Source organism: Cebidichthys violaceus, unplaced genomic scaffold, assembly GCF_023349555.1.
Source record: "Cebidichthys violaceus isolate CVI_PGR_0920_01 unplaced genomic scaffold, fCebVio1.0.p SCAF_1, whole genome shotgun sequence".
Classification (NCBI taxonomy): Eukaryota; Metazoa; Chordata; class Actinopteri; order Perciformes; family Stichaeidae; genus Cebidichthys; species Cebidichthys violaceus.
The window spans coordinates 17969846-17992730 of NW_027176262.1; the positions used below are offsets into that span (position 1 = coordinate 17969846).

The window sequence follows — 22885 nt, forward strand, 5'->3', positions numbered from 1 at the left end:
TCTCTCTCTCTCTCTCTCTCTCTCTCTCTCTCTCTCTCTCTCTCTCATAAGGAACAATGAACTAAAGGCATATGACAATAAACATATACAAAACAAAGCCAATCCTCCCACTTGTATACTACACATATAGACTATATCCCAAGAAGAAAAGGGGAAAACCCAAATTCTTTTAAACCTAGTTGGTGTTGTTGTTTTTTTTGTTTTAGGAGACCACAGCACCACGACTTCCTGCGTCCGTGCTATTTGCATAAATAATAATCTCAACAAATGAATTGAAAATGAAAAAGTCCCAGCTTGTGGACATGTTGGGGTTGGTCACGAGTTCGAACAGTCAGTAGCAAATACCAGATCAAATTCAAGGTTTAATGAATGTAACGTTAGACTGTATTGGTCCTCAAACCTAAATTCTCTCCATTGATTAGTTTGATGTTAGAGGATCAATTTTGTTTATGGATAGATTATGTCTGTCCATTCTAACGCCTTAATCACTATATTAACACTGGAAAGACACTATTGCTTTGAACAGGACTTGATTTGCTCTGGACCAGGCCTTTGGTCTTGATTCAGACTTGACTGGACCTGGTCCTGGACTTGACTTGGACTTGATTAACTTGGCCTTGACTACAGTCCTGTGTGTGTGTGTGTGTGTGTGTGTGTTTGTGCATGTGTGTGTGCTCACATTGCTGTAGGAAATCCCAGTGCTTGTCCCACTTCTCAGACAGCTCATATTGCTTAGCAACCACCTTGTCCAGCCTCTCCTTGATCTGAGAATCAAAATCAGCGACATCAGAACAATGTTCAACAATGTTACCAGGTTCTATTGTTGTGTATATTTAGAGTATGGGCCTAGTTTTTAATTTGAGTTCAGTTGTATTTTTGTAGTTTTTTTTTGCAGTTCATGTGTGACTTCCTGTCTGGTCTGTTTGTCTTAAATGTAAATAAAACATCTAAATTATAAATATAATTATAATGCACTGCTCCAGTGTCCATTGTAGATTATTAACTGAAGTCCATAATCATTTTCATGTCTCCTGGTCTCACCTCTTCAGCTGCTGGGTTTCGAGCAGCCAGCAGAGTTTTGCCCATCTCGATACACTCCAGGGTGCTCCGGCTGCGAGCCTCCACTTCGCTCTGCAGACTCTGGTGGTAATTCATCAGCACCTCCACTGAGGACACGTCCCTGCAGGACCCACAGAGAGCAGAGACTCAGCTCATCGGTACACCAAAACACCTGCTTGGTTTTTAACTAGTGTGTTGCTCAGAGAAACCTTTAATCAGATCTTTAGTCTAAAGTGTGTAGCAACTAGGGGGTTATTAGCAGAACTACGTTTTTATTAATGTATAAATACCTGAAACTACGAATCTGTTTTTGTTAGCTTAGAATCGGCCTGGTAGTTGTCCAGTCATATTCAACCAAATTTTTCCTCAGTCGTGATGCAAACGAACAACACATAACAGGGTTTAAAAGGTCAAACCCTATTTGCTATAAAGCATACAGTATGTTATAACCTGATTTAGTGCAGATACCTGGGCTTCTCTCCTGTCCCTATCTGACAGATGATCGATTCCATCCACATGATCTGATCTCGGACCATGCTGAAGAACCTCAGCTTGTCCGTCTCGGTGGTGATCTGCACCCGACACTCCTCGCAGGACGTCAGCAGCTCTTTCCACAACTGCATCACTTCGTGCTCGCGGCACGCTATGGCTTCGGCCTTCTCGCCGGCGTACACCGTCCTCAGCTGGGCCGCACTCTCCTGCAGCTGACGCACCTGGCAGAGTGGGGGGGAGCAGATTTTAGGAAGATGCTAAGCCCGAGCGAGGAAGAAACTGAATTTTTTTTTTTAAATAGAAAGAGTGTTTTTTTCCAAATGACGCACTAAACACAGCTGCTCTGACAGCTGTGTTTAGTCAGGGCCAAATGGTGCAGGCTGTGTCACTGGAGTTGACGAGGAGCAGCTGTGATTTCATTTCGTTCTACAGTAAAGTATAAAAACACTCTTTTTTTGTTCCCCAGGTGCATGACAGAGACTAGATGATGCAAAATGAAATGCAGAGTAAGATGGTAGTTTTGCCACGAAGATTCAGACTCAGACATCAAATATGTTTTACTATCAATCCATATTAAGTTCTATCTTTAAAAAATCTAATTTACAGTTTGAAATAAAAGAAAATGAATCACATCAAAATTACCGTCATATCTGTAGCAACAAAATGTCTCTAAACTGGGACAGGCTATTTAGTCTATGTGAATTTGGGATTTTAAACGTTGCTATCTTACTGATTCTACTGATTTCCCTACACGAGCCTTGAGGTGAGTGAACACTGCAGCAGATCATTTTACATGCTGTCTGTTAATGTTTATGCTGCTGTACTTGCGTGACGAGCAGCTGAATGTCCTGCTCGAAGCTGTGCAGGAGTCTCTGCAGGGTGTTGGTGTTAGCGGTGCTGCCCTGCCGAGCCCGAACCTCTGGCAGCCGTCGGTGCTTGTCCTCGATCTGGGCCAACACCTGAAGAAGAAGAACGTGAAGCGGTACAGAAGTGTTCCGTGTATACAGTGTGTGGTCTGCGTTTTAGACAATGTCTGTGTGGTATGTCCTTCTGCGATTAGGAAGCTTAACTGCCTGTGAACAATTGTACTCTCCTCTGTGGGTTAAGGAATGCCCATAAATCTATAAAATCTATTACAAAAATATACAAAAATGAACTCCTGATAAAATGTCTGTTGGCATTTTGTACCTACAATATTTGTCCTCTACAACAAGTTTCTTGTCATATTGCATCGTCGTAACGATTTTTGCTTTTTTCACCACAGTGAAGGCCTTGGTTACACTAAACTGAGGTGAACAGTGTCTTCTTGCACTGGAAAATGCTAGAATGTAAGATGTATGAAGACATTAAACAGGTCGGTCTAAAGAAATCTGATACTTAAAAACATAAAATAATTATCCTTATGTATTGTACATGTTGTGATGCATAGGATAACCCCTCAGAGATCAATAAGGTGGAATAATAGCACCATATTATATTGCCCTATACGGTAAAAACCACCATGTCATATCTGTGTTTTGTTTCGCCCTCACCTCTCTGCAGTCGGAGAAGAACTTGTGCAGCTGGTGTGAGGCGGCGAGCATCTGCGCCCGGGTCTCCATGAGCTCCAGCAGGTCGGCCCAGGCCTCGTTCACCCCGTCCTTCCACTCGGCGATGGTGGCGGCCTCCGAGTGGCCGTAGTCGATGAGCTCGTCCACCATCTGGTTGACGGCTGTCACCCGCTCCTGCCCCACGCTGCCCGTCTCTGACGCAAACTCTGTGAACTTCTCCTGCAGGACCTGGAGGTGTTAAGAGGGGGGAAAGGAAATGTAAGGAGGGAGTCAATTTTCCATCTGCTCTTCGATGAGTTGGTTATCCACACATTAGCTGCTGTAAATGAATAAATACTAATGGTTTAATGTTGGTATAATTAACAGCTGTAACTTGCTGATTTTTGGATTTCGACTTTATAAAAAGTGTTTCTTCAATCTATTATTCACCCGCAGGCGCCGTCTGTCGACACACTTACGGTGACATGCTCGTAGTCTTGACCCAGTTCCGGCGAGCTGGCAACCACCTCCCTCTGAGCGATCCACTGCTCCAGCTCGTCCACCTCCCTGTTGAGCTGGTAGAGCCAGTACTGCTGCTCCAGGCGGCTCTTCCTTTCCTCCACCAGGTCCTTCAGAGACACGTACAGGCGGTCGATCTGCGACTGGCGCTTGCTGATCTGCTCGCTGTGGAAAAAGAGAGGTGAACAGCGTATCAGGTCAGGGCAAAATAAAAAACCAGGGACGCTTTTCAGATCATTACATACAGTCTCCACTAAGTGGCCACTTTATAAGCTTCACAACTATCTAATACTCAGTAGGAGACCCTAAAATGACTGTACTGTCGGCATGTTGTAGCAGAAATCCAGATTTGTCAGACCAGACAATGTTTGTGCCTTCTACTCTCCGGTTTTGGTGAGTCTGTGCCCGCTGTAGCCTCAGTTTCCTCCACATTGTAACGCCTGGTTATTTGAGTTACTGCCGCCGTCCTGTCAGCATGGACCCGTCTGGCCATTCCTTCTATTAAAAGAAGTGTTTTCGTCCACAAAACAGACGCTGGATGGATGTTTTTTTGCACAATTTTCTGTCAACTTTAGAGTCCGGTTTTAAAATCAGGAGATCAGCAGTTTTTGAAATACTCAAACCACTCTTCTGATACAGACAATAATTCGGCAGTTGGAGTCACTTGGATCACATTTCTTCTTTATTCTGAAATGTTGGTTTGAACAGTAACTAACTTCATTTTCAAAAGCTGAAAATGCAAGAAAAAAAAGACAAGAAAACAAACAAGCATTTTTTTAATACAGTAATTAAATGATTATCTTGTCAGGGTTAGTCAAGACACCACATCACTCGTGAACAATGATACGTGCTAAAAAACTGTACTTTGGGATGACAGTTGAGTCCCCATATTTGTCCTCAAAATGTCAAAAATAACCAGCAAGATTAACTGAAAAAGAATTTGGAAAAATCCCTGAGATTATGTAAACTTTTTTAAGAGTTTTAATGGTTGAATTTTTGCAACTAACTTCTGAAATCCAACACTTTCTATTGTGGCCATAATGCAGAAAATTAAGAGCATTCCTGTCATGTATTTTGTGGTGACTGAAAATCCCTGTTAGATTGTGTGTGTGTGTGTGTGTGTGTGTGTGTTTACATGCTCACCAGTCTGGATGGCCCATCTCCAGCAGCTGTCGACACTGCTGTGACAGCAGGCCGACGGTCTCGGCGTAGTCCTCGATGGTGTGTTCCAGGATCAAGTGTTTCTTCAGCAGCTGCAGTGTGCTCGGCTCGTCCTGTTGGGAGTGAGACAAAACACACACAAGAAAGGAGTCTCACTTTAAAAATAACACACACCGCAATCAGGGTAGTTACGATGACATTTTTATGCAAACGCACCTTCCCCTTCTCCTCGTTCATCATGTGCAGCTCCTGCTCGCTCAGCCAGGCCTCCACCTCGGCCGTGTCGAAGTAGTACTGCTGGGCCTGGTACATGGCGTCCAGGATCAGCTGCCTCCTCTCGGTCTCGGCCCAAAGCAGAGCCCACAGCTGAGCCAGCTGGTCGTGGCCCGCCCTGACGCAGTCGGCCTCCGGGCTGCGTATGGAGGCGATGATCCCCGCCCTCTCCAGGACGTCGTCAATCCTGCTCCTGTGGCCCTGCAGCTCCCTCTGAAGGGTCTGGAAGAGAGACAAAGGAGGTGACTGCTTTGATTTTTAATCTATTATCTTTTTCTATGTTGTATAAAACACACTGATAATAACACAATCTGTTGACCAGGAGCAAAATAAGGACAGTACATAATAAGGTGGGTGAGCGGGTATGGAGGGCTATTCTGCTTTTCTTACCTGGTTCTTCTTCATGAGCTGCTGGACTGCCTGCAGAGAGGAGCCGTGCTCCTGAGACATGGCCCATGGGAGGCGCTCCTGGACCCACAACTACAACCAAGACAATATGACACGCAGCAGTCAACACTTTGTGCACATGTACACCTCACTTACCGTGGGTGAATCTGTGTATCTAATTAAGATGTAGATCTATCAAAATTATTTTTGGGGACTCCAACAGGGTTGAACATTCATTTTAGGATTGTTTAAGATCGTGTGTGCTCGGGAACGACGGTCAAACTCACAATCTCATCCTCCAGGTCTCGCCCGACTTGGTGAACTTCCTTCGACGCCAGCAGGATGCGTCGTCTCTCCTTCAGCGGCTCGATCAGACGCACCATCCTGGCCTCCACAACGGCTTGGCGGCCGGCAACCGTCTCCTTGATCTGTGTCTGCTGTGGGATAGAGGCCACCTGCACCTGGAGCTGCCCCACCTCCTTATACCACACCTCCATCTGGCTCTCCATGGTCTACGGAGGAGGATGAGGAGAAAGGGAGTAGAGTGAAAGTTATCAAAATGGATGGAGGGAAAAGAGAATGTTTTGATTAGGAGAGAGGGATGGAGGAAGGTCAGAAGACATGGTGTCACGTGGGACAAAATAAAGATGGGATGAATGAGATGTGAGGAATGTGACAGAAATGTAGTTTGGTGTTGTTTTGACTTTTGATGATTCTTAGTTTCAGGTGATTGTTCACTAATGAAAACATAGTCGTAAATTTTGAACCTAATCTCCGTTAATAAATCCCCCTAATGCCTACACACTGTTCCTATAAATATATATACACATAGTGTATATGTAAAAGAGACAGGGTAACACAATCACCATAAGAATCTATTAATAATTTGTTGCTTGTAACGCCTGAAATTAAAGCATCAAAGTAAAAATGGCAATAACTACAATCTCTGTTTTAATTGCATAGCAATTATATAATTATATCTATCATTCATTTTCTAATACATGTTGATATATCGCTCCTGTTCAGTTCACTGACATGTCATTATTTCATAAAAGATGGACATGAGAGCAAAGATGAGACTAAAAATAACCCAGTGGAGCGAAAGAATAACTGATAGACATGAAGTGTGGTGAAGTCTACTGTACCCCTTGCCAGGATGGATGCTGGCCAGTGGAGTTTGGTTTGGAGTTATGATGATGAGGTAAAGCAGTGCTAATGGCCTGTTAAAGGAAGCTGTAAGCAGAATGCTGTGGGAGAGGAGAGTGAGACATGTCCGGTGAAATGATGAAGTAATGAAAGGATGAATCTGTGAACCAGCCCAGGTCACACCTGCTTGCTGTTTGCTGTGTAAAGACTCGCACTCCTCCAAACCATCACTGTTGGAGGGCAAGCGACGAGTTACATCCCAACATCACATGTACAGAAAAAAAGGACGGTAACAACTTCTGTTACGACCCTGTCTATAATGCATTATAAACATACTTATACTGTGTTATATCAGATTATAGCAGTGTGGAAGTATAGTTATTGACACAATAAATAATGCTTTATAACAGAGGTGAATGGAAGCTTTGTCTGAGAGGAGGCCCACAGTCCCAGACCCCTGCTTTATTACAATAATCATAACTCAATACAAAGCGTCTTATTGTGACTTATTAGGTCAAGCATCATATTACTTTATAACTGACTCAAGATCGTAATGTATAATAATTCCCATAGTTGTAACACATTATAGTCTTTTGTATAATGCATTATATTCACTGTTATAATGCTTCATTAACACCATTATAAGGCTTAAAAACACTGTTATAATGCTTTATAATGTGATTAGAAGTTACTCTAAGTTGTCATTGTTTGCTTTAAGTAAAAAAAAAAAATCTTTGCAAGAACACACAAAACATAAAATATTTTTTTACTTAAACTTTTACTACTTAAAGAAAAACAACAACTTATAATCACATTAAAATGCATTATAACATTGATTAAAATTCCTTTAAAAAAGATTATAATGTAATAAATCATATGGGAATTATTATATACAATGATGCTATAAAATGTCCAGTGAGTGACCAGCAGTTATGAATTCTTATGCTACTTGATCTTATAAGGAATTATGAAATACTTATATTGTTATTAATTATTTATGAATATTTATGAGTGCTTATATCTATAATAATACAGTGCTATAAGCATATTATAATGCATGTTTACAATAGCATTATAGGCACGGACGTCATAGAAAGTGATACCAAAAGGATGTTTTTATGTCATGTTTACTAACTGAAATTTAAACCTACTGGATTATAAAATATGGAGTTATTTGAACCTCTGCAGTCATCTGTGTGCGAGTAGACACATGGCTGTCTACACCCTCCATGCATGAGGATGAAATTGGGGTCAACTGAAAGCTCTATGGTAATGTTTTCATTTTGCGTTGATTAAGTTTTGGTTAGTTGGACTGCACCTGTATATATACAGTATATATATATATATATATATATATATACATATATATATATATATATATATATATACATATATATATATATATATATATATATATATACATATATATATATATATATATATATATATATATATATACACATATACACATATATATATATATATATATATATATATATATATATATATATATATATATATGTATGTATGTATGTATGTATGTATGTATGTATGTATGTATGTATGTATGTATATATATATATATATATATATATATATATATATATATATATATCAATGCATCAGTAAATCATAAAGGAAAGACAGATACTTGTTATCTCGTTGGATGCTTATTAAGATGAGAAATGGTCTACAACAAAAAACAACCCAGAAAAGAGCATCAGTGCCATCTACTTGAAGAGCAGAATCCTCCCCAATAATAAACGTATGTAAACCTTAAAAACAGAAAAAAGAAGCTACGGTGAACTTATTTGTCTTTCCTGTACATTTAAATATGAATGACTTTGTAGTGATAATCTGAAGCCTACAGCTGGGGTACAGAAAAAGGTTTTTCTGTTGAACAAATATAAACTTTTTTTAAAATGTTTGTTGTTGCTTTTAAAAAAAAAATCTAAGTTTCTAGGCCTCCTGTGATAATGAATCAAGCAAAAAAACAACTAAAGAGGTCAAATCATTATGTAGCTGAACTGATCAACACTCTGCTTAAGCAGCCTTTGAAGAGATCTTTTAGAGACACACGATTTTAACCAAAGGGTTTCTGGTTATTTGTGTTTTTTTAAATCCTACGTACATGTAGTTTCTTCAGCTGCTTGTTGACAGTGGTGAGGTCCTGGCCCTGGTCCACATAGGCAAGCTGACCCTCCAGTTGGCCCAGTCTCTGGTCCAGGCTTTCGTAGCTCTGCACCAGCAGGTCAGCCTTGTTGGCCTCAAAGAGCTGGCGGGCTTTGGCCTGGGTGGTGCTCTCCAGATCCTGCCAGCACTCCCTGATCTCCTCCAGCTTCCTCCGGACCACCGCGCTGAGCTCCGGCTTCTCCTGGATCAGCTGCTGGCCCTCCTGGATGGACGGGATGAGAGAGAAATGGAAGAGCGGTAACACAGAGGTCAGACTTTTCATGTTTTAGCAGGAGACCATTAAAGGCGATAATGACATACAGATTAGGGTTTAATCCCAATCACAAATAGGCCGATAATAAAATGGTAAACGGACTTATACTTGTATAACGCTTTTCTAATCCTACGATCACTCAAAGCTCTTTTAACACTACATGTCATTGCCATTCACATCCATTCATTGTTCTTAAAATGAGCACGTTGACCATGTAGGATTGTTCTACATGCATCCGACTGTACTGGCTTGGATGCACGTTGCACAATGTTTGAAATTCTGACGTAAAAATACAGAAATGTTAAAATGTTTAGTGTTCATTGACTTTAATACTATGTCTAACAATGCTTGGCTATTACAGACATCACACTCTGAACGTAACAAAATATAAAATCCGTCTCAACTTAATAGAATGATTTTTTAAAACTCCAAATGACACGCTTCAATGAATTTCGGTTGTTTAAACAATGGCATATACAATGGAAGACAGATTATAGGCAATGAACTTGACATTTCATATTCCACGCGGCTTTAGCGAAGTTCAACATAAATGTCGTTCTTTTGCCTTAATAATGAATAATACCACCAAATGATAAACTAAAGCAGTCAGGTTGGAAACCCATATGTTTATACATATTTCTAAGGGTTGCATTTAGTGTTGCTTGAAATATGACCAATGCGTTTTGATTGTAGCGGAACTTAAGCCTTAAAAACATGTCAATTTCCCAGGTTAGCGTGCTTCTGCTCCCGAGAAAATATGAATCTGAATACGGCCCATGTAACTAGTGAACATGGAGAGAAGAGTCAAAAGCACATACAACACTTCAGGTACACTAAATGCACTTAAACTACCGAATGTCACGCCATAATCACTGTGCAATATTCAACATGACCGGTTATGATAATAAGGTCACTACCAACCTCAATCAGTGAGTCTGTGTGCTCTGTAGAGACAAGTAGGAACATAAACTCATAATCTTTAAGCATAAATCAGTTTCATGTTAATCACTTTTTCCTCATCACTATGCAAATGTGTGCCAAATGATACTCCAAAATCTAATCACATCATCTGCTTTAATAGCATGAGACTAAAGTTTCTATCAGGTGAGTTTCTTCCGCTGTGGCGTCCAAGAGAAGGAAGTGAAAAGGAAGAGTGTATTATTTGATTAATTCATAAGAAAAATGATTTGGCATCAATTTTAATCATCTAGTAATCATAAGTCATTTATAAGTTGGTTTGAGCTTCTCAATTGTGAATACTTTCTCTCATTCTTCATAAGGAGGCATAAATCCAGAATCTGGGTCTCTTTTCTCTGTTTCAGCAAATCCACAAATATTCACTGGATCTTATGTCGGGATAATTATGTGCAGACACAGTGGAACTGGGCTGGGATGTGTGTGTGTCTGTTTGTGTGTGTGAAGAGATTAAACCTTGTCGTATTGAAATGCCTCATAAATTACCACACACTCCCCTTCCCCCTTCTCTCTCTCCGTCCTCTCTTTTTCATATTCCTGCCCCCTTTTGTACCTCATCTTGTTCTGAACCCCCTTTATACACACACACACACACACACACACACACACACACACACACACACACACACACTTCCTTATGTACACCTGCTCCCTTCCTCTTTTTCTGTATCTTGCCTCCCCCACAGTGGAATCCTTCCCCCATCCAATTGTAATTCGTATTTTGCTGCCTGTGTGTTTGTATGTGCATATGTTGAAGAGAAAAGGAGAGTCACAGAAAACAAAAAGGAAACAAACAAAGAAAAATAAATTACATATATATATATATATATATATATATATATATATATATATATATACACACACACACACACACACACACACACACACACACACACACACACACACACACACATATACACACAGACATATACAGTAACTATTACAAAGCTGTAATTCCTTCAGAGTCTCTATATTCATCCCCCTTTTTAAAAGACAATAGATTAATTTTACAATATGGCTGCTACTGCCTGTACATGTGAAAACAGGATTCACATTAATAACTCCTCTGGCCTGATGATGGATGAATTTCAGAGGATCACCAAAGTGACTTCAGTTGATCCTGATGGGGGGTCTTAAATGTGCACCAAATCATATTGGCATTCCACCAAAACAGTTCAGATGTTTCACTCAAAACCACAGATGTCAACCTCATGATGGTGCTGGAGGAAAAGTGAAGTAGATCACCAAAGTCAGTCACAGAACTTGAGACTACACAAGATTTTGAAATTTCAAGAACAAATAATTTAAATATTCTGAATATTGAATAATATTGAAGACTGAAATTTCACCGAGACTGGAATAATAGGTGGAATAACTTTGAGCAGTGACTCATCATCATCCAGCGAGGACAACATCCTGCCGCCTGATTCACTCAGGTTATGATAAAATCCACAGGCACACAGAGCGGCCTGATGACTGGAAACTGGGACGACACTGAGATGAGGAAGAGGTTTCAGGTCCAAACCCCCGGACCGGCTGTGTGAGAACGGTTAAAGATGTCTCTGGTTACGCCACAGTAGCTGCAAGGGGTTAATGTGAGTATTATAAAAGCATGCTGAGTCATCATCGGTGGATGTCACATACTACAAAATATATCAGAATCTATGAAAGTATATCTGAATTTATCTTGAACTATATTTTGCAATAAAGGGCAATTTAGTTTGTTATGATGTTCAAGGGTGTGTCAAACAATGAAACATAATATATTTTTCTTATGGTAGGTTACTGTGTAACAAACATCATATATGGTAAATCATTTGACAACTTAGTGGTAACAAAGTGGCAATAATTATATTATCCAATGTCAGATATTTTGCAAATACCACGTTTAATACATTCCACAATGTCTTGCAAATGTATTGCTAAATGTATGGTAAAGTACCAGATCTCCATATATGGAAAATATATTTCTATTGCATAAATGACGTGACATGAAATCCTATTTCCTACATTAAAAGAAGGTTACAATGAAAAATTTTTAAAATACAACCACTATTGGTTTTATGTCCTGCACCAGCCGAGTACAAGTGAAGAAGAAAAAGAAGTAGCAGAAGAAGAAGAAGCTGCAATTAACTCCGAGACGACTGGGGTTATAATGCATCTCACGGACACATAGAGGGGAATTAAAAGCTGTACAGTAGGCTACACTACACCACCCATTGTTCTCTCTGTTGGTGCGTTACGTCAGCTTTCGCTCTGGTGTAGCGTTTCCCTGCATGCTGCTGATACGTGCCGTCCTCTGTGGTGAGTGGGCGGGCTGCGTTGGCTTCGAGCAGCTTCACCCACCGACTCAGAGCTGCTACTCCGCCCTCGCACACACTCAGCCCTGCAGTTCAAAAAGGATCATGATGTTTCACTGCTAAACAGTGTCGGCAGAGATCCGTCAGGTAAACTGATCCAAAAACCGTGAAAGAGAAAAATCCATGTTGAGTGCTAAGTTTTCTTTGGAAAGTTTAAAGTTGCAATGTGTAAAAAGATCTGGCAGGAATTGTAGTTTGAAACATTCAGATGAACTAACATTATCAGTGTTGACGTCTCTGTATTGTGCATCTACTGAAACGAGCACGCTAACCAGCTAACCCCAGGCCTGTCCTGTCTTTTCATACCACTTATACCCCGAGAGGCGACAATGAGTCACTGTAGCGTCCCTCAGTCCAACACCAGTGTACGAAGAAGTAGGGATGCCCCGAGCGCTTGATGTTGAAGATACACATGCACGTTTCGATTGATTGTTTGTTTACTGGATTGAATCTAAAGTGTCAGAAATGGAAAGAAAATTACTCGTAATTTTGTCTCGTCCTCCAACGCAGAAGACAGACTTTCAGTTAGCGGTTAGCTCAAATTCAGCCAGCGCGAACTCCAGCGCTGGGGGGGTCAACCCGCTTTCCTCCAGGTGTAGTAGTTTCCTGGCTTTTCAGGTTCCTGCCTCTTTAGATTTAATCCAATCAACAAACTATGAAAACACACATGGACCGCATAGCCCCCGGTTAGTGTCACAGTAAACACACCGACGGCTAACGTGAACTAGAGGCCGATGCCTGAAGATTATAAGATAGCAGTGTTATTATGACCCTCTCTCAAGAGTTTCAGCAGTTTGGCTGAATGTTGCGTACTCTTGCCTGCCGTTAGTCAGTAGTAGCTGTTTTTTACATTTTTTTTTTTTATAACTGATTAGTGTAAATTGACATTGTATGGACCCAGTAGTAGAGATGAAACGCTGCCCCCTACTTGTTTGGAGAATGTGGCCAGAAATTACACATTGCACCTTTAAGAAGCATTTGACTGACTTTAGACGTGAAGATCAGTTTGCTCGCTGTAAATACAATTTTGTGTTCTCTACTGTCATCAAAGTGATCTTGGCTTGAGCTTGGTGACATGTAAATCTGGCCTGCCTTACACACTGGGGACATGGAATTTGAAAGACATTGGGGATTACCCCGCTACCAAGTTGCATTGTGGGAATTAAAGGGCCAAGTGTTTTTTGGAGCTTGATTTAAACTCAGACCGCTTGAATTGATTTTGACCATTCTTTTTTATTCTGTGTCTTATAAAATGCCCCACTTCATGGTAGTCATTGGGGTACCCATTTAATGTCCCCCTGTCTAACGTGGTCATAACTTTGTTGCAAGTCATTCCCCTCTCTCCCCTCATTTCCTGTCAACTGTCCTATGAAGGCGAAAATGCAGAAAAAGAAAACATCTTGGAAAAAAGACAGGAAGTAGTCCTCTAAAACCCTATCTTGTAACAATACAACACTACTGTCTTTTAGTAATCATACTAATAAGGAAGAGCTACCCTCCTGTGATTGAAGATGATTCAGGGAGCGAGGACTCCTGACACACTGCTGCTGACAGTAACAGATGGGCCGTCCTTATTCTGCTGTCTGGTCTGTATATTACAGCAGACATCTGCTCCTGAGCGTCACCGCTGACACTCTGGCAGGTCACAGTGTCTGTCATGTTCAGGCCACTGCAGCTATAGTGTCAATATTTACTCACAGTGTGAAAAAGAAATCTGCTCGTCCGACCAAACAGCGAAAAACCTCTGAAACATCCAGGATGCAGCTTAGGCTTCTAAAAACGGATTATTGATGACATTTACAAACCATATTCTGCTCGTAGTAGAGAACTCAGTAGTGCATAGCTCTTTCCTCAGGGAAATCCTCTAGGAAACAGGAAGTGATGCACGCAATAGCAGCAGCAATAGCTGTCCATACTATGTACTAAGTCAAAGCAGCACGCAGTGCGTTTACTCAGATTTATACTCAAAGCAAATAGAATGCACACAAAATATTTGAAGTGTGCACATGAAATGCAATTCCCAAAAGAAACAGAGAAGTGACATTCCAAAGTGGCAGTTTGATTGACAGCGGACAATACACGTATTGCATTATTCCATGTATAAATTGGGATAGCATGATCTTTTTTAACAAACTAAACGCTTCAACAAGAAACTATAGTGATTACTACATAGTATTTATTGTCTATAATATAATTTGTATGTAGTATGGTTGTGGGATACAGCTAAAGAAAAGATCACCTGGAAATCATCCTCATGTTTCACTCATAATATGTATTATTGGTTATGATGTTAAGTGGAAGAGAAAATAAAATTGTTCACCAAACACATACAGCATGAACTGAGATTTTGCCCAACTACATTTTTGTACCGGGGATATTTTGTTAAATTCATCACTGGTCATGTTGTTACGGCAGAACTGAGGTATTAAAAAAAAAAGGCATCATACGAGCAGCCTGTTCTGGCTAACAGAGTGGAGGTTAGAGATATGCACTTACTACACACACACACACACACACACACACACACACACACACACACACACACACACACACACACACAGTGAGAGGACATATTTCCCAGAAGGTGCCCATCTCGAGCCGGGAGACGAGCACTGTGAGCACCCATCTACCTAAAAAAAGTGCCCTCCTCTCCTCTGTGCTGCTGTAAAAGCATCACTTTGACTGGAGACAGACTGAACCCTTTTTCATCTTTTTCAGCCACCCTGAGTGTGTCTTTTTTTTTTTTTTTTACTGAGAGCATCAGAGTGCTCCAGGATTTGGGAGGTAAAGGACAAAACACTCTGTTGGGATTAATTTCATTTCACTGCACTTTCCTAACTGATATGAACTTAATGTACCCCACAAAGTTCATCCACAATAATAAGAATTGAATCAGTTGTGGAACCACGACCCTCTTGCAGAAATCATGTTTAAGGTTTACTGTTAAAACTGTAGTTTCTTTGAAATCTTACTAGAATGAAGACTAGAATTACTTTTTTTGCAGCTAGTGAAAGTTGAGCTCTGTTTGTGAACAGCAGGGTTGCAGCTCAGGCGGAGGAAGCTTGTGTATAATATCACTGTGAGAGATATTGAGGTCAGAATCAGCAACTAGACGACGACCGGCTGCGGTTGCCGTAGTTTTTGTTTGTTCGCTTGTTTCAATGGATGGAAAAATACTGCACGGTCCCGTTTTAGCAATAAGTGAAGCAGCACCCATTTAACTGTAGATATGACTAGAATAGCCGAATATAATGTAAAACAATATGGGGAATATAATGTGGAACAAAGAGCAGCAGAGTGGACCCTTTAGCTGCGTGTGGGTGGGTTTACGATTCACAACTACTGAGTCAACTACTGCAGCAGAATCTCAAACACCTTGAATACTACTGTCCATGAAAATATGGCTACAATGCAATCAGTTAAATCATATCTCAGCATCTAGACTGTTTCTTAGGTTGCTACTACAGCCCTGAAATCTGCTTTTATATCACAGGAACACTTTTAGCTGTCTCTGTCTCGGTTCAGTCCAGCTCTTTATGCTTTGCTGGTGTGAATGCTGCATGGACAGTGCTGCCAAAGCATCTAAATAAAACTGGAATGGATCGAACAAGCATACAAATACAACGGCAGATCTCCGTCTCAGTTAAACATTTGCCCTCAGTGAGTGAGAGTGCTGGTTTTATCACTGCTCCATTGATGTTCTCGCCGCACGCACAGGTACCTCCAGACCCGCTCACACACACACACACACACACACACACACACACACACACACACACACACACACACACACACACACACACACACACACACACACAAACCTGCACAACCGCTCTAATTTACGCACACCCTTTCTCATAGATTGCAGAGCCAGCACAAAAGCTACAGGTCAAGACTTAATGCACACAGGGCTTTCTGAAGTGAGGCACTAATGTGCATGCATAATTTAGGTTATGCCAACTAATTTAGCAAAAAGATGACCAACGCTGTCCGAAACTCCAGTTCATGACAGAACACCGCCCATCAGCCTCAGATACACGCTAGTGGGGCATGGAAACATGAGGCTAACATGAGGCTAACATGCTAAATTTCACGATACTGACCATAACATATGTGCATGGTAACTTTTAGCATGTAATATTTAGAATGTCAGAAAGCCCCGTAATGCTCCGACATCCCACAGTAATGTGCTCAAACTGACGTTAGCTGTGTTTTGAAGGAACCGCTAACGCTAGCGTGTCAGCTTAAAGCCCCGCCGAGGCTTCGTAAAAGCTGAAGCGGTTGAAAGTTGAGCCAAGTCTGACAATGCAGAGGCTTAGATGTCCATAAATTCCCACAGCACAGAGGATAAAGGATTTAGGAAATCACATGGCGTCACCTTCAGGCCAAACTTCTGCCCACTATTAGTAAGGACGTCAATTAGCAAAGATATCTCTCTTTTGTTTTGTTTTTGAGAGGGGAAACTTTACATTCAATTATTAATAAAAAATATCAAGCCTATTCACAGTCTGTTCACCTAAAACTGTTCATCTCTTTATGAGTGTGTGACGCGACTCAGAGAGAGCGAGTGAGTGTGGGATCAGGGCCGCAGAGGTTGTTAATCTTAATGAGGCCAATTAATTATCAAGCATAATGGGAGAGAAGGTAGATGGGGGGGGGGGGAATTGGTAAAAAAAAAAAAAAAGCCCATTGGATTCAGGAGAGCAACTGTGTGGGGAGGAAGCCGTGTTCGGTGTGTACTCACACACTCCCCCACACGCTCGCGTTACACAAACAAACACAATCTGCTGCAACTGAGGCGAAATCGCCCGTCACAGCCAGCAGCTTCTGTTTGGTCTAAATCACGGCAGAGCTGCATTACAGAATGACGAGGCAACTCGTCTTCTGAACATAGACTGTATATAAGAAGGGGTCGATTTCGCCGTCGCCATCTTGGATTATGGCCGTCGCCATGTTGTTTTTTGTTTTGCAACCTATGAACGGAAGTTACCATATTTGGAATGTGGAGGAGGGACATAGAGACGGCATATACGGCTCTGGTAGTGGCAGCGACCTATCAATCACAGTAAGCCCGCCCTAAAGCATACTCTGCTTTATGGTCTATTTGACTCTGAATGGACCATAATTTACTAAATGAACATCATGCTGTATTGAAGAAGACTTGAAACTAGAGAGTGAGACCATAAACTCATGTTTACAATGTTTACTGAGGGAATAAATCAAGAGAGAAGTAGTCATTTTCTCATAGACTTCTATGCAATCAGACTTCTTTTTGCAACCAGAGGAGTCGCCCCCTGCTGGTCAGTAGAGAAAATGCATCTTTTAAGGCACTTCCACTTCACTTGGCAGAACCAGAGGTTGTCGCCTGCTTCTGAAGCATGCAGACTGCTGTTACACTGATTTGTAGCTCTGTAAATAGAACAAAAACGTTGGTTCCATTAATGGTTGAGACACTTGCAAAAATAGTTCAACAAAAAGTACTTTTTATCTCAAATGTTTTCACACAGATCATTAATTTATTCATTCCCTTGTCATAGTTTCACATTATAGATATGATCCACATTAAATCATATTCATATCTGGCCCGTTAAGGAAGCCCAGTCATCCTGCAGCGACACAACAGCAGCATTATCAAAGAATCAATGCATTACACACTAAGAGCACAGCAAACCTCAGCTTATTAGATTCAGCCCTCTATACTTCACAACATTAACACCTACTGATGTAGGCTGAATCCCAACTCCAAAGATGTGCTCTCTCCGTCTGTGTCTGACATCACTTCCTGTTAAACCATGACATGTTACTTGTCCCCTGCCTGAGAGAAAGAGAGAGAGAGAGAGAGAGAGAGGAACAACCTTCACACATGAGCTGCATGAAGAGAGGTGGGAAGACGAGGAGATGGGGATTGGACTGTTGTTGCCTGGCAACCAGCGCAAGCACAGGAAGAGTAGACGAGTTGCTCCAGCTGCTGCTGGACACTTTACGTCACAACAGGAACTGACACAGCACAAAAATGCATCATTTGTTTGGGGGGAGTGTTCACAGCATTTACACAACATAACCAAGAGCAACTTATTTCAAATATTCTGGTCCGTAGATGACCGTTTGATTCTGAACACAACTTAGCCTTTCCAGATGGCAGTGTTCTCTTTTTTGGGGACAAAACAAGATTTCAACATGGGTCATTTTCCATGTGTTTTCAATGACAAGACAATTTTTGCAACCGTTTTCCAGGTTTCCAGGACACGTGGGAACCCTGCAAATACACACACACACACACACACACACACACACACACACACACACACACACACACACACACACACACACACACACACACACACACACACACACACTTACAGATCGCTGACGCTAACCTAAAAAACAGACAATGTGCTTTGCAGACTCCTTCACGGTTCTTACTCAATTACATAAATAGACTGGAGACTCTCAGAGGACACAAGCAGAGACACAACCAGGACACGAGAAGCAGAGTGTTTGGACAGGAAGTACCAGGTACAAGTGAACAGAACCACAATCAGCCAAAATAAAACAATAATGTTGTGTTACGTTACGTTTGTTAATAAAGTTTTATTATTAATAATATTGTTTTTAGAAAAATGTCATACAAATATATTCACATCAGGACTCCAGCTCCTTATCAGTACTGCAACGACAACATGCCGAATCCTATGAATGTTTTCTCGCAAAAAAGGTTTAAGTTGCTAAGCAACGCCCATGGAGCAGGCTTTCGGGGAGAAGATGGAAGCCACGTACGACTTCAGAAGCAAAACCCAGTCTATCTGCCAAGAGCTAGATGGCCTGGTGTGACTACAGTCTGCTACTGAAGAGCATGAGATGGGACCAGTAGAGGACACGTCTGTCTGGTGAGGATCACATTGGTATAATGGCTAAATGACTGTAATGTAATGTAATGTAATGTAATGTAATATCATCCACCACCTCAATAAACCTAACCTAAACCTAAATATGTTCATAATCCTAAAACCAATTCTTGATCTGTAAACAGCTCTTTATAATAGGGCATATTTTTATTTATATATGTATATATATATGTATATATATATATATATATATATATATATAAATAAAAATTGTGTGTATATATACTGTATATACACACTATATATATATATATATATATATATATATATATATATATATATATATATATATATATATCTACAATATTGTTTGAGTACACTTTCATTTTTACAGTTCTTTTTTTTTATTGGTGCCTTTTGTGTTCAGGTCAATGTTTGCTTTGTTTAATAGAATAATTAATAGAATAATTAATAAAATAATTAATTAACTGTGTGATAAGTGAATCATTCAGTTTTTTATTTTAACGCATATTGTGCAGTCTCCACACTCTTCACACCTTTTACTTTGTTGCAAAGACCAGTTGGACTCGCTGCAGTAGGAATATAGGAATATAGGAAAAATCCATAAAGAAAGGAGAGCAGTTTAAGATGTCTGTGTTGTTTGAGTAGTGTAAGATATGACAAATGTTGAGTAGGATGTTACAGTTTTTAGTTTTTTTTACTGTAAGCCAAATTACATACTTTCATCAAGATGAAAACAAAGAAATGCACAAAGCAACATTCTGATACTTAGCTCATGGGCGTAAAAAAACCACAATGGACCCCTTTATACATCAGAGCGGCAGCAGATTTGATAGTTCTAGAGGTCCAGGTGCACAAATCTTCTACAGACCACATTTCAGACGAACAAAGCCACTTTTTGGATGTTGTCCAAAGTAATCATGTCTATTATTTACAACGTGTGTGTAAATAATGTATTTATACCAGTTTTAATAACAAGCAAAATCCCTTTTACTTAAACCGACGAAGTGCCTTGTAAATGATCATCTTTTTACCACACATTTGCATTTGAAACAACAGGCTATCGTTTGGTCTCCTCTGTCTGTGTCACTCTTTCCTCGAGTAAGCGTTTTCCTGTGACCCAAATCTGCCCTCAGATCAGCACATGACCCATGAATCTATAATGGAAAACAACTCGGCGCTCTCAGGCCCTGCAGCGCCGCTCTCTCTGCATTATACATCGCTGTATATCATTAAGCATCAGCCAATTTTTCTCACATCATATGCCCACGTTATAAACATGCACACACACCCACATATTCTCTCACACACCTACCTCACAATGCCCACTATAGAAGAAGAAACAGAGGGAAACGACTGGGTTCTCAGCGACAGTAGTTAAAAACAATGAGCAGATTATAGTCCAGTATGACGCTGTTCAACTATGTACGTAACCATCAGCCATAAAGTTACAGTGAGCAGCGGGCTGATTGGACAAGGACAGAGAGATGATGTAATACCTTGATTGACTAGTTTATTTTAAGCTTTTCTGTTCTGACTGTACAAGACCGTTTTCACCGGAAAAAAACAGGAATGCGTTTTCTTTTGAAAAGTGATATTTTAGGGGCTAAGATGGATATACATTCATAACAATTATAACTATTATTCCACCACATTATCTTGTGGTGGCTGTTTGGTGATCTTCACTGCACACATTCACTGGACACACATGCATTTGGCATGGCTCTAGCAACAACTATACACTGCAGTGCAAGCATTTGATTTAGGGACTATTAAAGTCCTTTACTGGACTATTACTTAACCGTCTTTTGTAACTAACCAGGTACCTGTACATGTGTATGAACTGGAGCTGCAACTAACACACATTTCCATTATCCTGGAAAACATCAGGAAATAATGACAAAAAAAATCAACCATCGCTATATTCTTGAGCCCAGTTATGTATTCAAACAAGCTATTTTTTGTCTGAGCAACAGTCCAAACCCGAAGAAAATCAGTTCACTGTAATGTTAGGAGAGGAACAACAGAACATTCTGAAATGTAAGAAGTTCTCATCGTTCTCTGCCCCTCAACTGATCCATTCACTGACTAAGGAGTTCAGCTGTAGCTTGGACCGTGTCATAGGAAGTCTTCACGTACGTGCACAGATGAACACATAACGCAGTGCTGGGCCATGGCTCCATTAACTCTGCTCCCACCAGGGGAGTTCAGTTTCAGCCCTGCCCAGACTGCGGAGGATCGAGCCGTTACGACACAGTCAACTGTGTGCACCGTAGCAAAGTAGGATGCGTTTTCATGACTGAAACACACCTAGTACAGCAATATTTCATGTATCACGTAGGAGCAGCAGTGCTAATCTTTTTGACAATAAATCTGGTTTCTTCACTCGAAATATAGTTCAGAAATTAGAATTCATTCTTCAGAACAGATGCACTGTCAAGATTTGCTTATATCACGCATTCACAGGTTTGATAGTCAACAACAGCCCATATGGGTTCATCATCATCATCCATGTGTCCTATCAGAACTTCCTCAGCAGCCACTCAGTTTCTAGTTCTGAACACCCTATAGGGTGATCACAAAAATCACCTCGTTTTGTACCGACAATATGCACAGTGAGACGGCTGAATGCTGGCCGGCAACTGTCATAAAACTCAGGAGGTCGTGTATGGTAGCAAACCCCTCCAGGACAAAGACTGAACATGTGGGAATTGTACAATCTTTTATGTTATTTCCTCTACCTTGTGCCTAAAAGTGAGTTCTGATGTAAGCACACAATTCTTGATCAAAAACACGCAAGACTATTTCGCTATGTGCTGCTAAAATGGCTGCAGCGGAGTTGTCTCTATGAGAGAGAGAGAGAGAGAGAGAGAGAGAGAGAGAGAGAGAGAGAGAGAGAGAGAGAGAGAGAGAGAGGAATATGTTGCACATGTTGCCTGCCAATAAACAAAACAGCTGTCAATCCGTTCACAAATAGTTAAACAAATAAAAGTTGCTACATGATAAATAGAAGGCTTCAAACAGACCCTGCGCTCTGCCACATAATTCCCGATTGGAGCACCCTTATTTTCTGGGGGTCGTTACGTTTGATGAGCGGGTTGCGAAACTACAGCTCTACACTGACTTTACACATCCACATTCACGTCACAGCAGTCAGTCCAGAGGTGTGAACCCAACAGCCCAAAGCCAGACCAGGGAAACCTGGACATGCGAGCAGCTGGGGGGAAACACGAGGCTAATCCGATTACGTCCGCGTCAACTGCAGCTTTACACAAGAGGCTGATGTGCTGTATGAATCTCCCTAATATGAAACAGATCTCATCAGGACACAGAGCGCTGGTGAAGGTTACAACGCCCCTCCCTCTCTATTTAAAGCCCATGTCTGCTTTTGCAACTGGCTTTGTTACGCTTTTAATTAAGTGAGTTTAGAGCTTAGGACTTTTGTAAAACAGTTCAAAATGAATTTGACATTAGTTAATGAAAGGCTGTGCAACTTCGATGATAATGTACCAGCAGTGATGGAAACATAGGAGGTCACTTGTCTCTTTAAAATGGAACATTTGCTAAATATAAATGATAAACTTCTGTGACCAAACTGATTTTTGACAGCTGCTATTCATCTCTGCAATCACAGATAACACAATCCTTCATCAACATTGCTTTATCTGCTAA

At 40.8% G+C, this 22885-nt stretch overlaps 1 protein-coding gene across 2 annotated transcripts in view; it reads right to left on the reverse strand.

Moving 5' to 3' along the window:
* Window positions 1–22885, reverse strand: part of LOC137874367 (spectrin beta chain, non-erythrocytic 4) — a 78293-nt gene that overhangs the window by 14212 nt on the left and 41196 nt on the right. For both annotated transcript variants that reach the window (XM_068713014.1, XM_068713022.1), the window contains 11 exons: window positions 8698–8961; window positions 5708–5932; window positions 5424–5513; window positions 4977–5255; window positions 4743–4873; window positions 3560–3764; window positions 3084–3329; window positions 2376–2510; window positions 1528–1772; window positions 1042–1180; window positions 680–764 (listed from right to left, as the gene is read on the reverse strand). In XM_068713014.1, coding sequence (XP_068569115.1) covers window positions 680–764; window positions 1042–1180; window positions 1528–1772; window positions 2376–2510; window positions 3084–3329; window positions 3560–3764; window positions 4743–4873; window positions 4977–5255; window positions 5424–5513; window positions 5708–5932; window positions 8698–8961 — 2044 coding nt within the window. The remainder of the gene's footprint in view (window positions 1–679; window positions 765–1041; window positions 1181–1527; window positions 1773–2375; window positions 2511–3083; window positions 3330–3559; window positions 3765–4742; window positions 4874–4976; window positions 5256–5423; window positions 5514–5707; window positions 5933–8697; window positions 8962–22885) is intronic.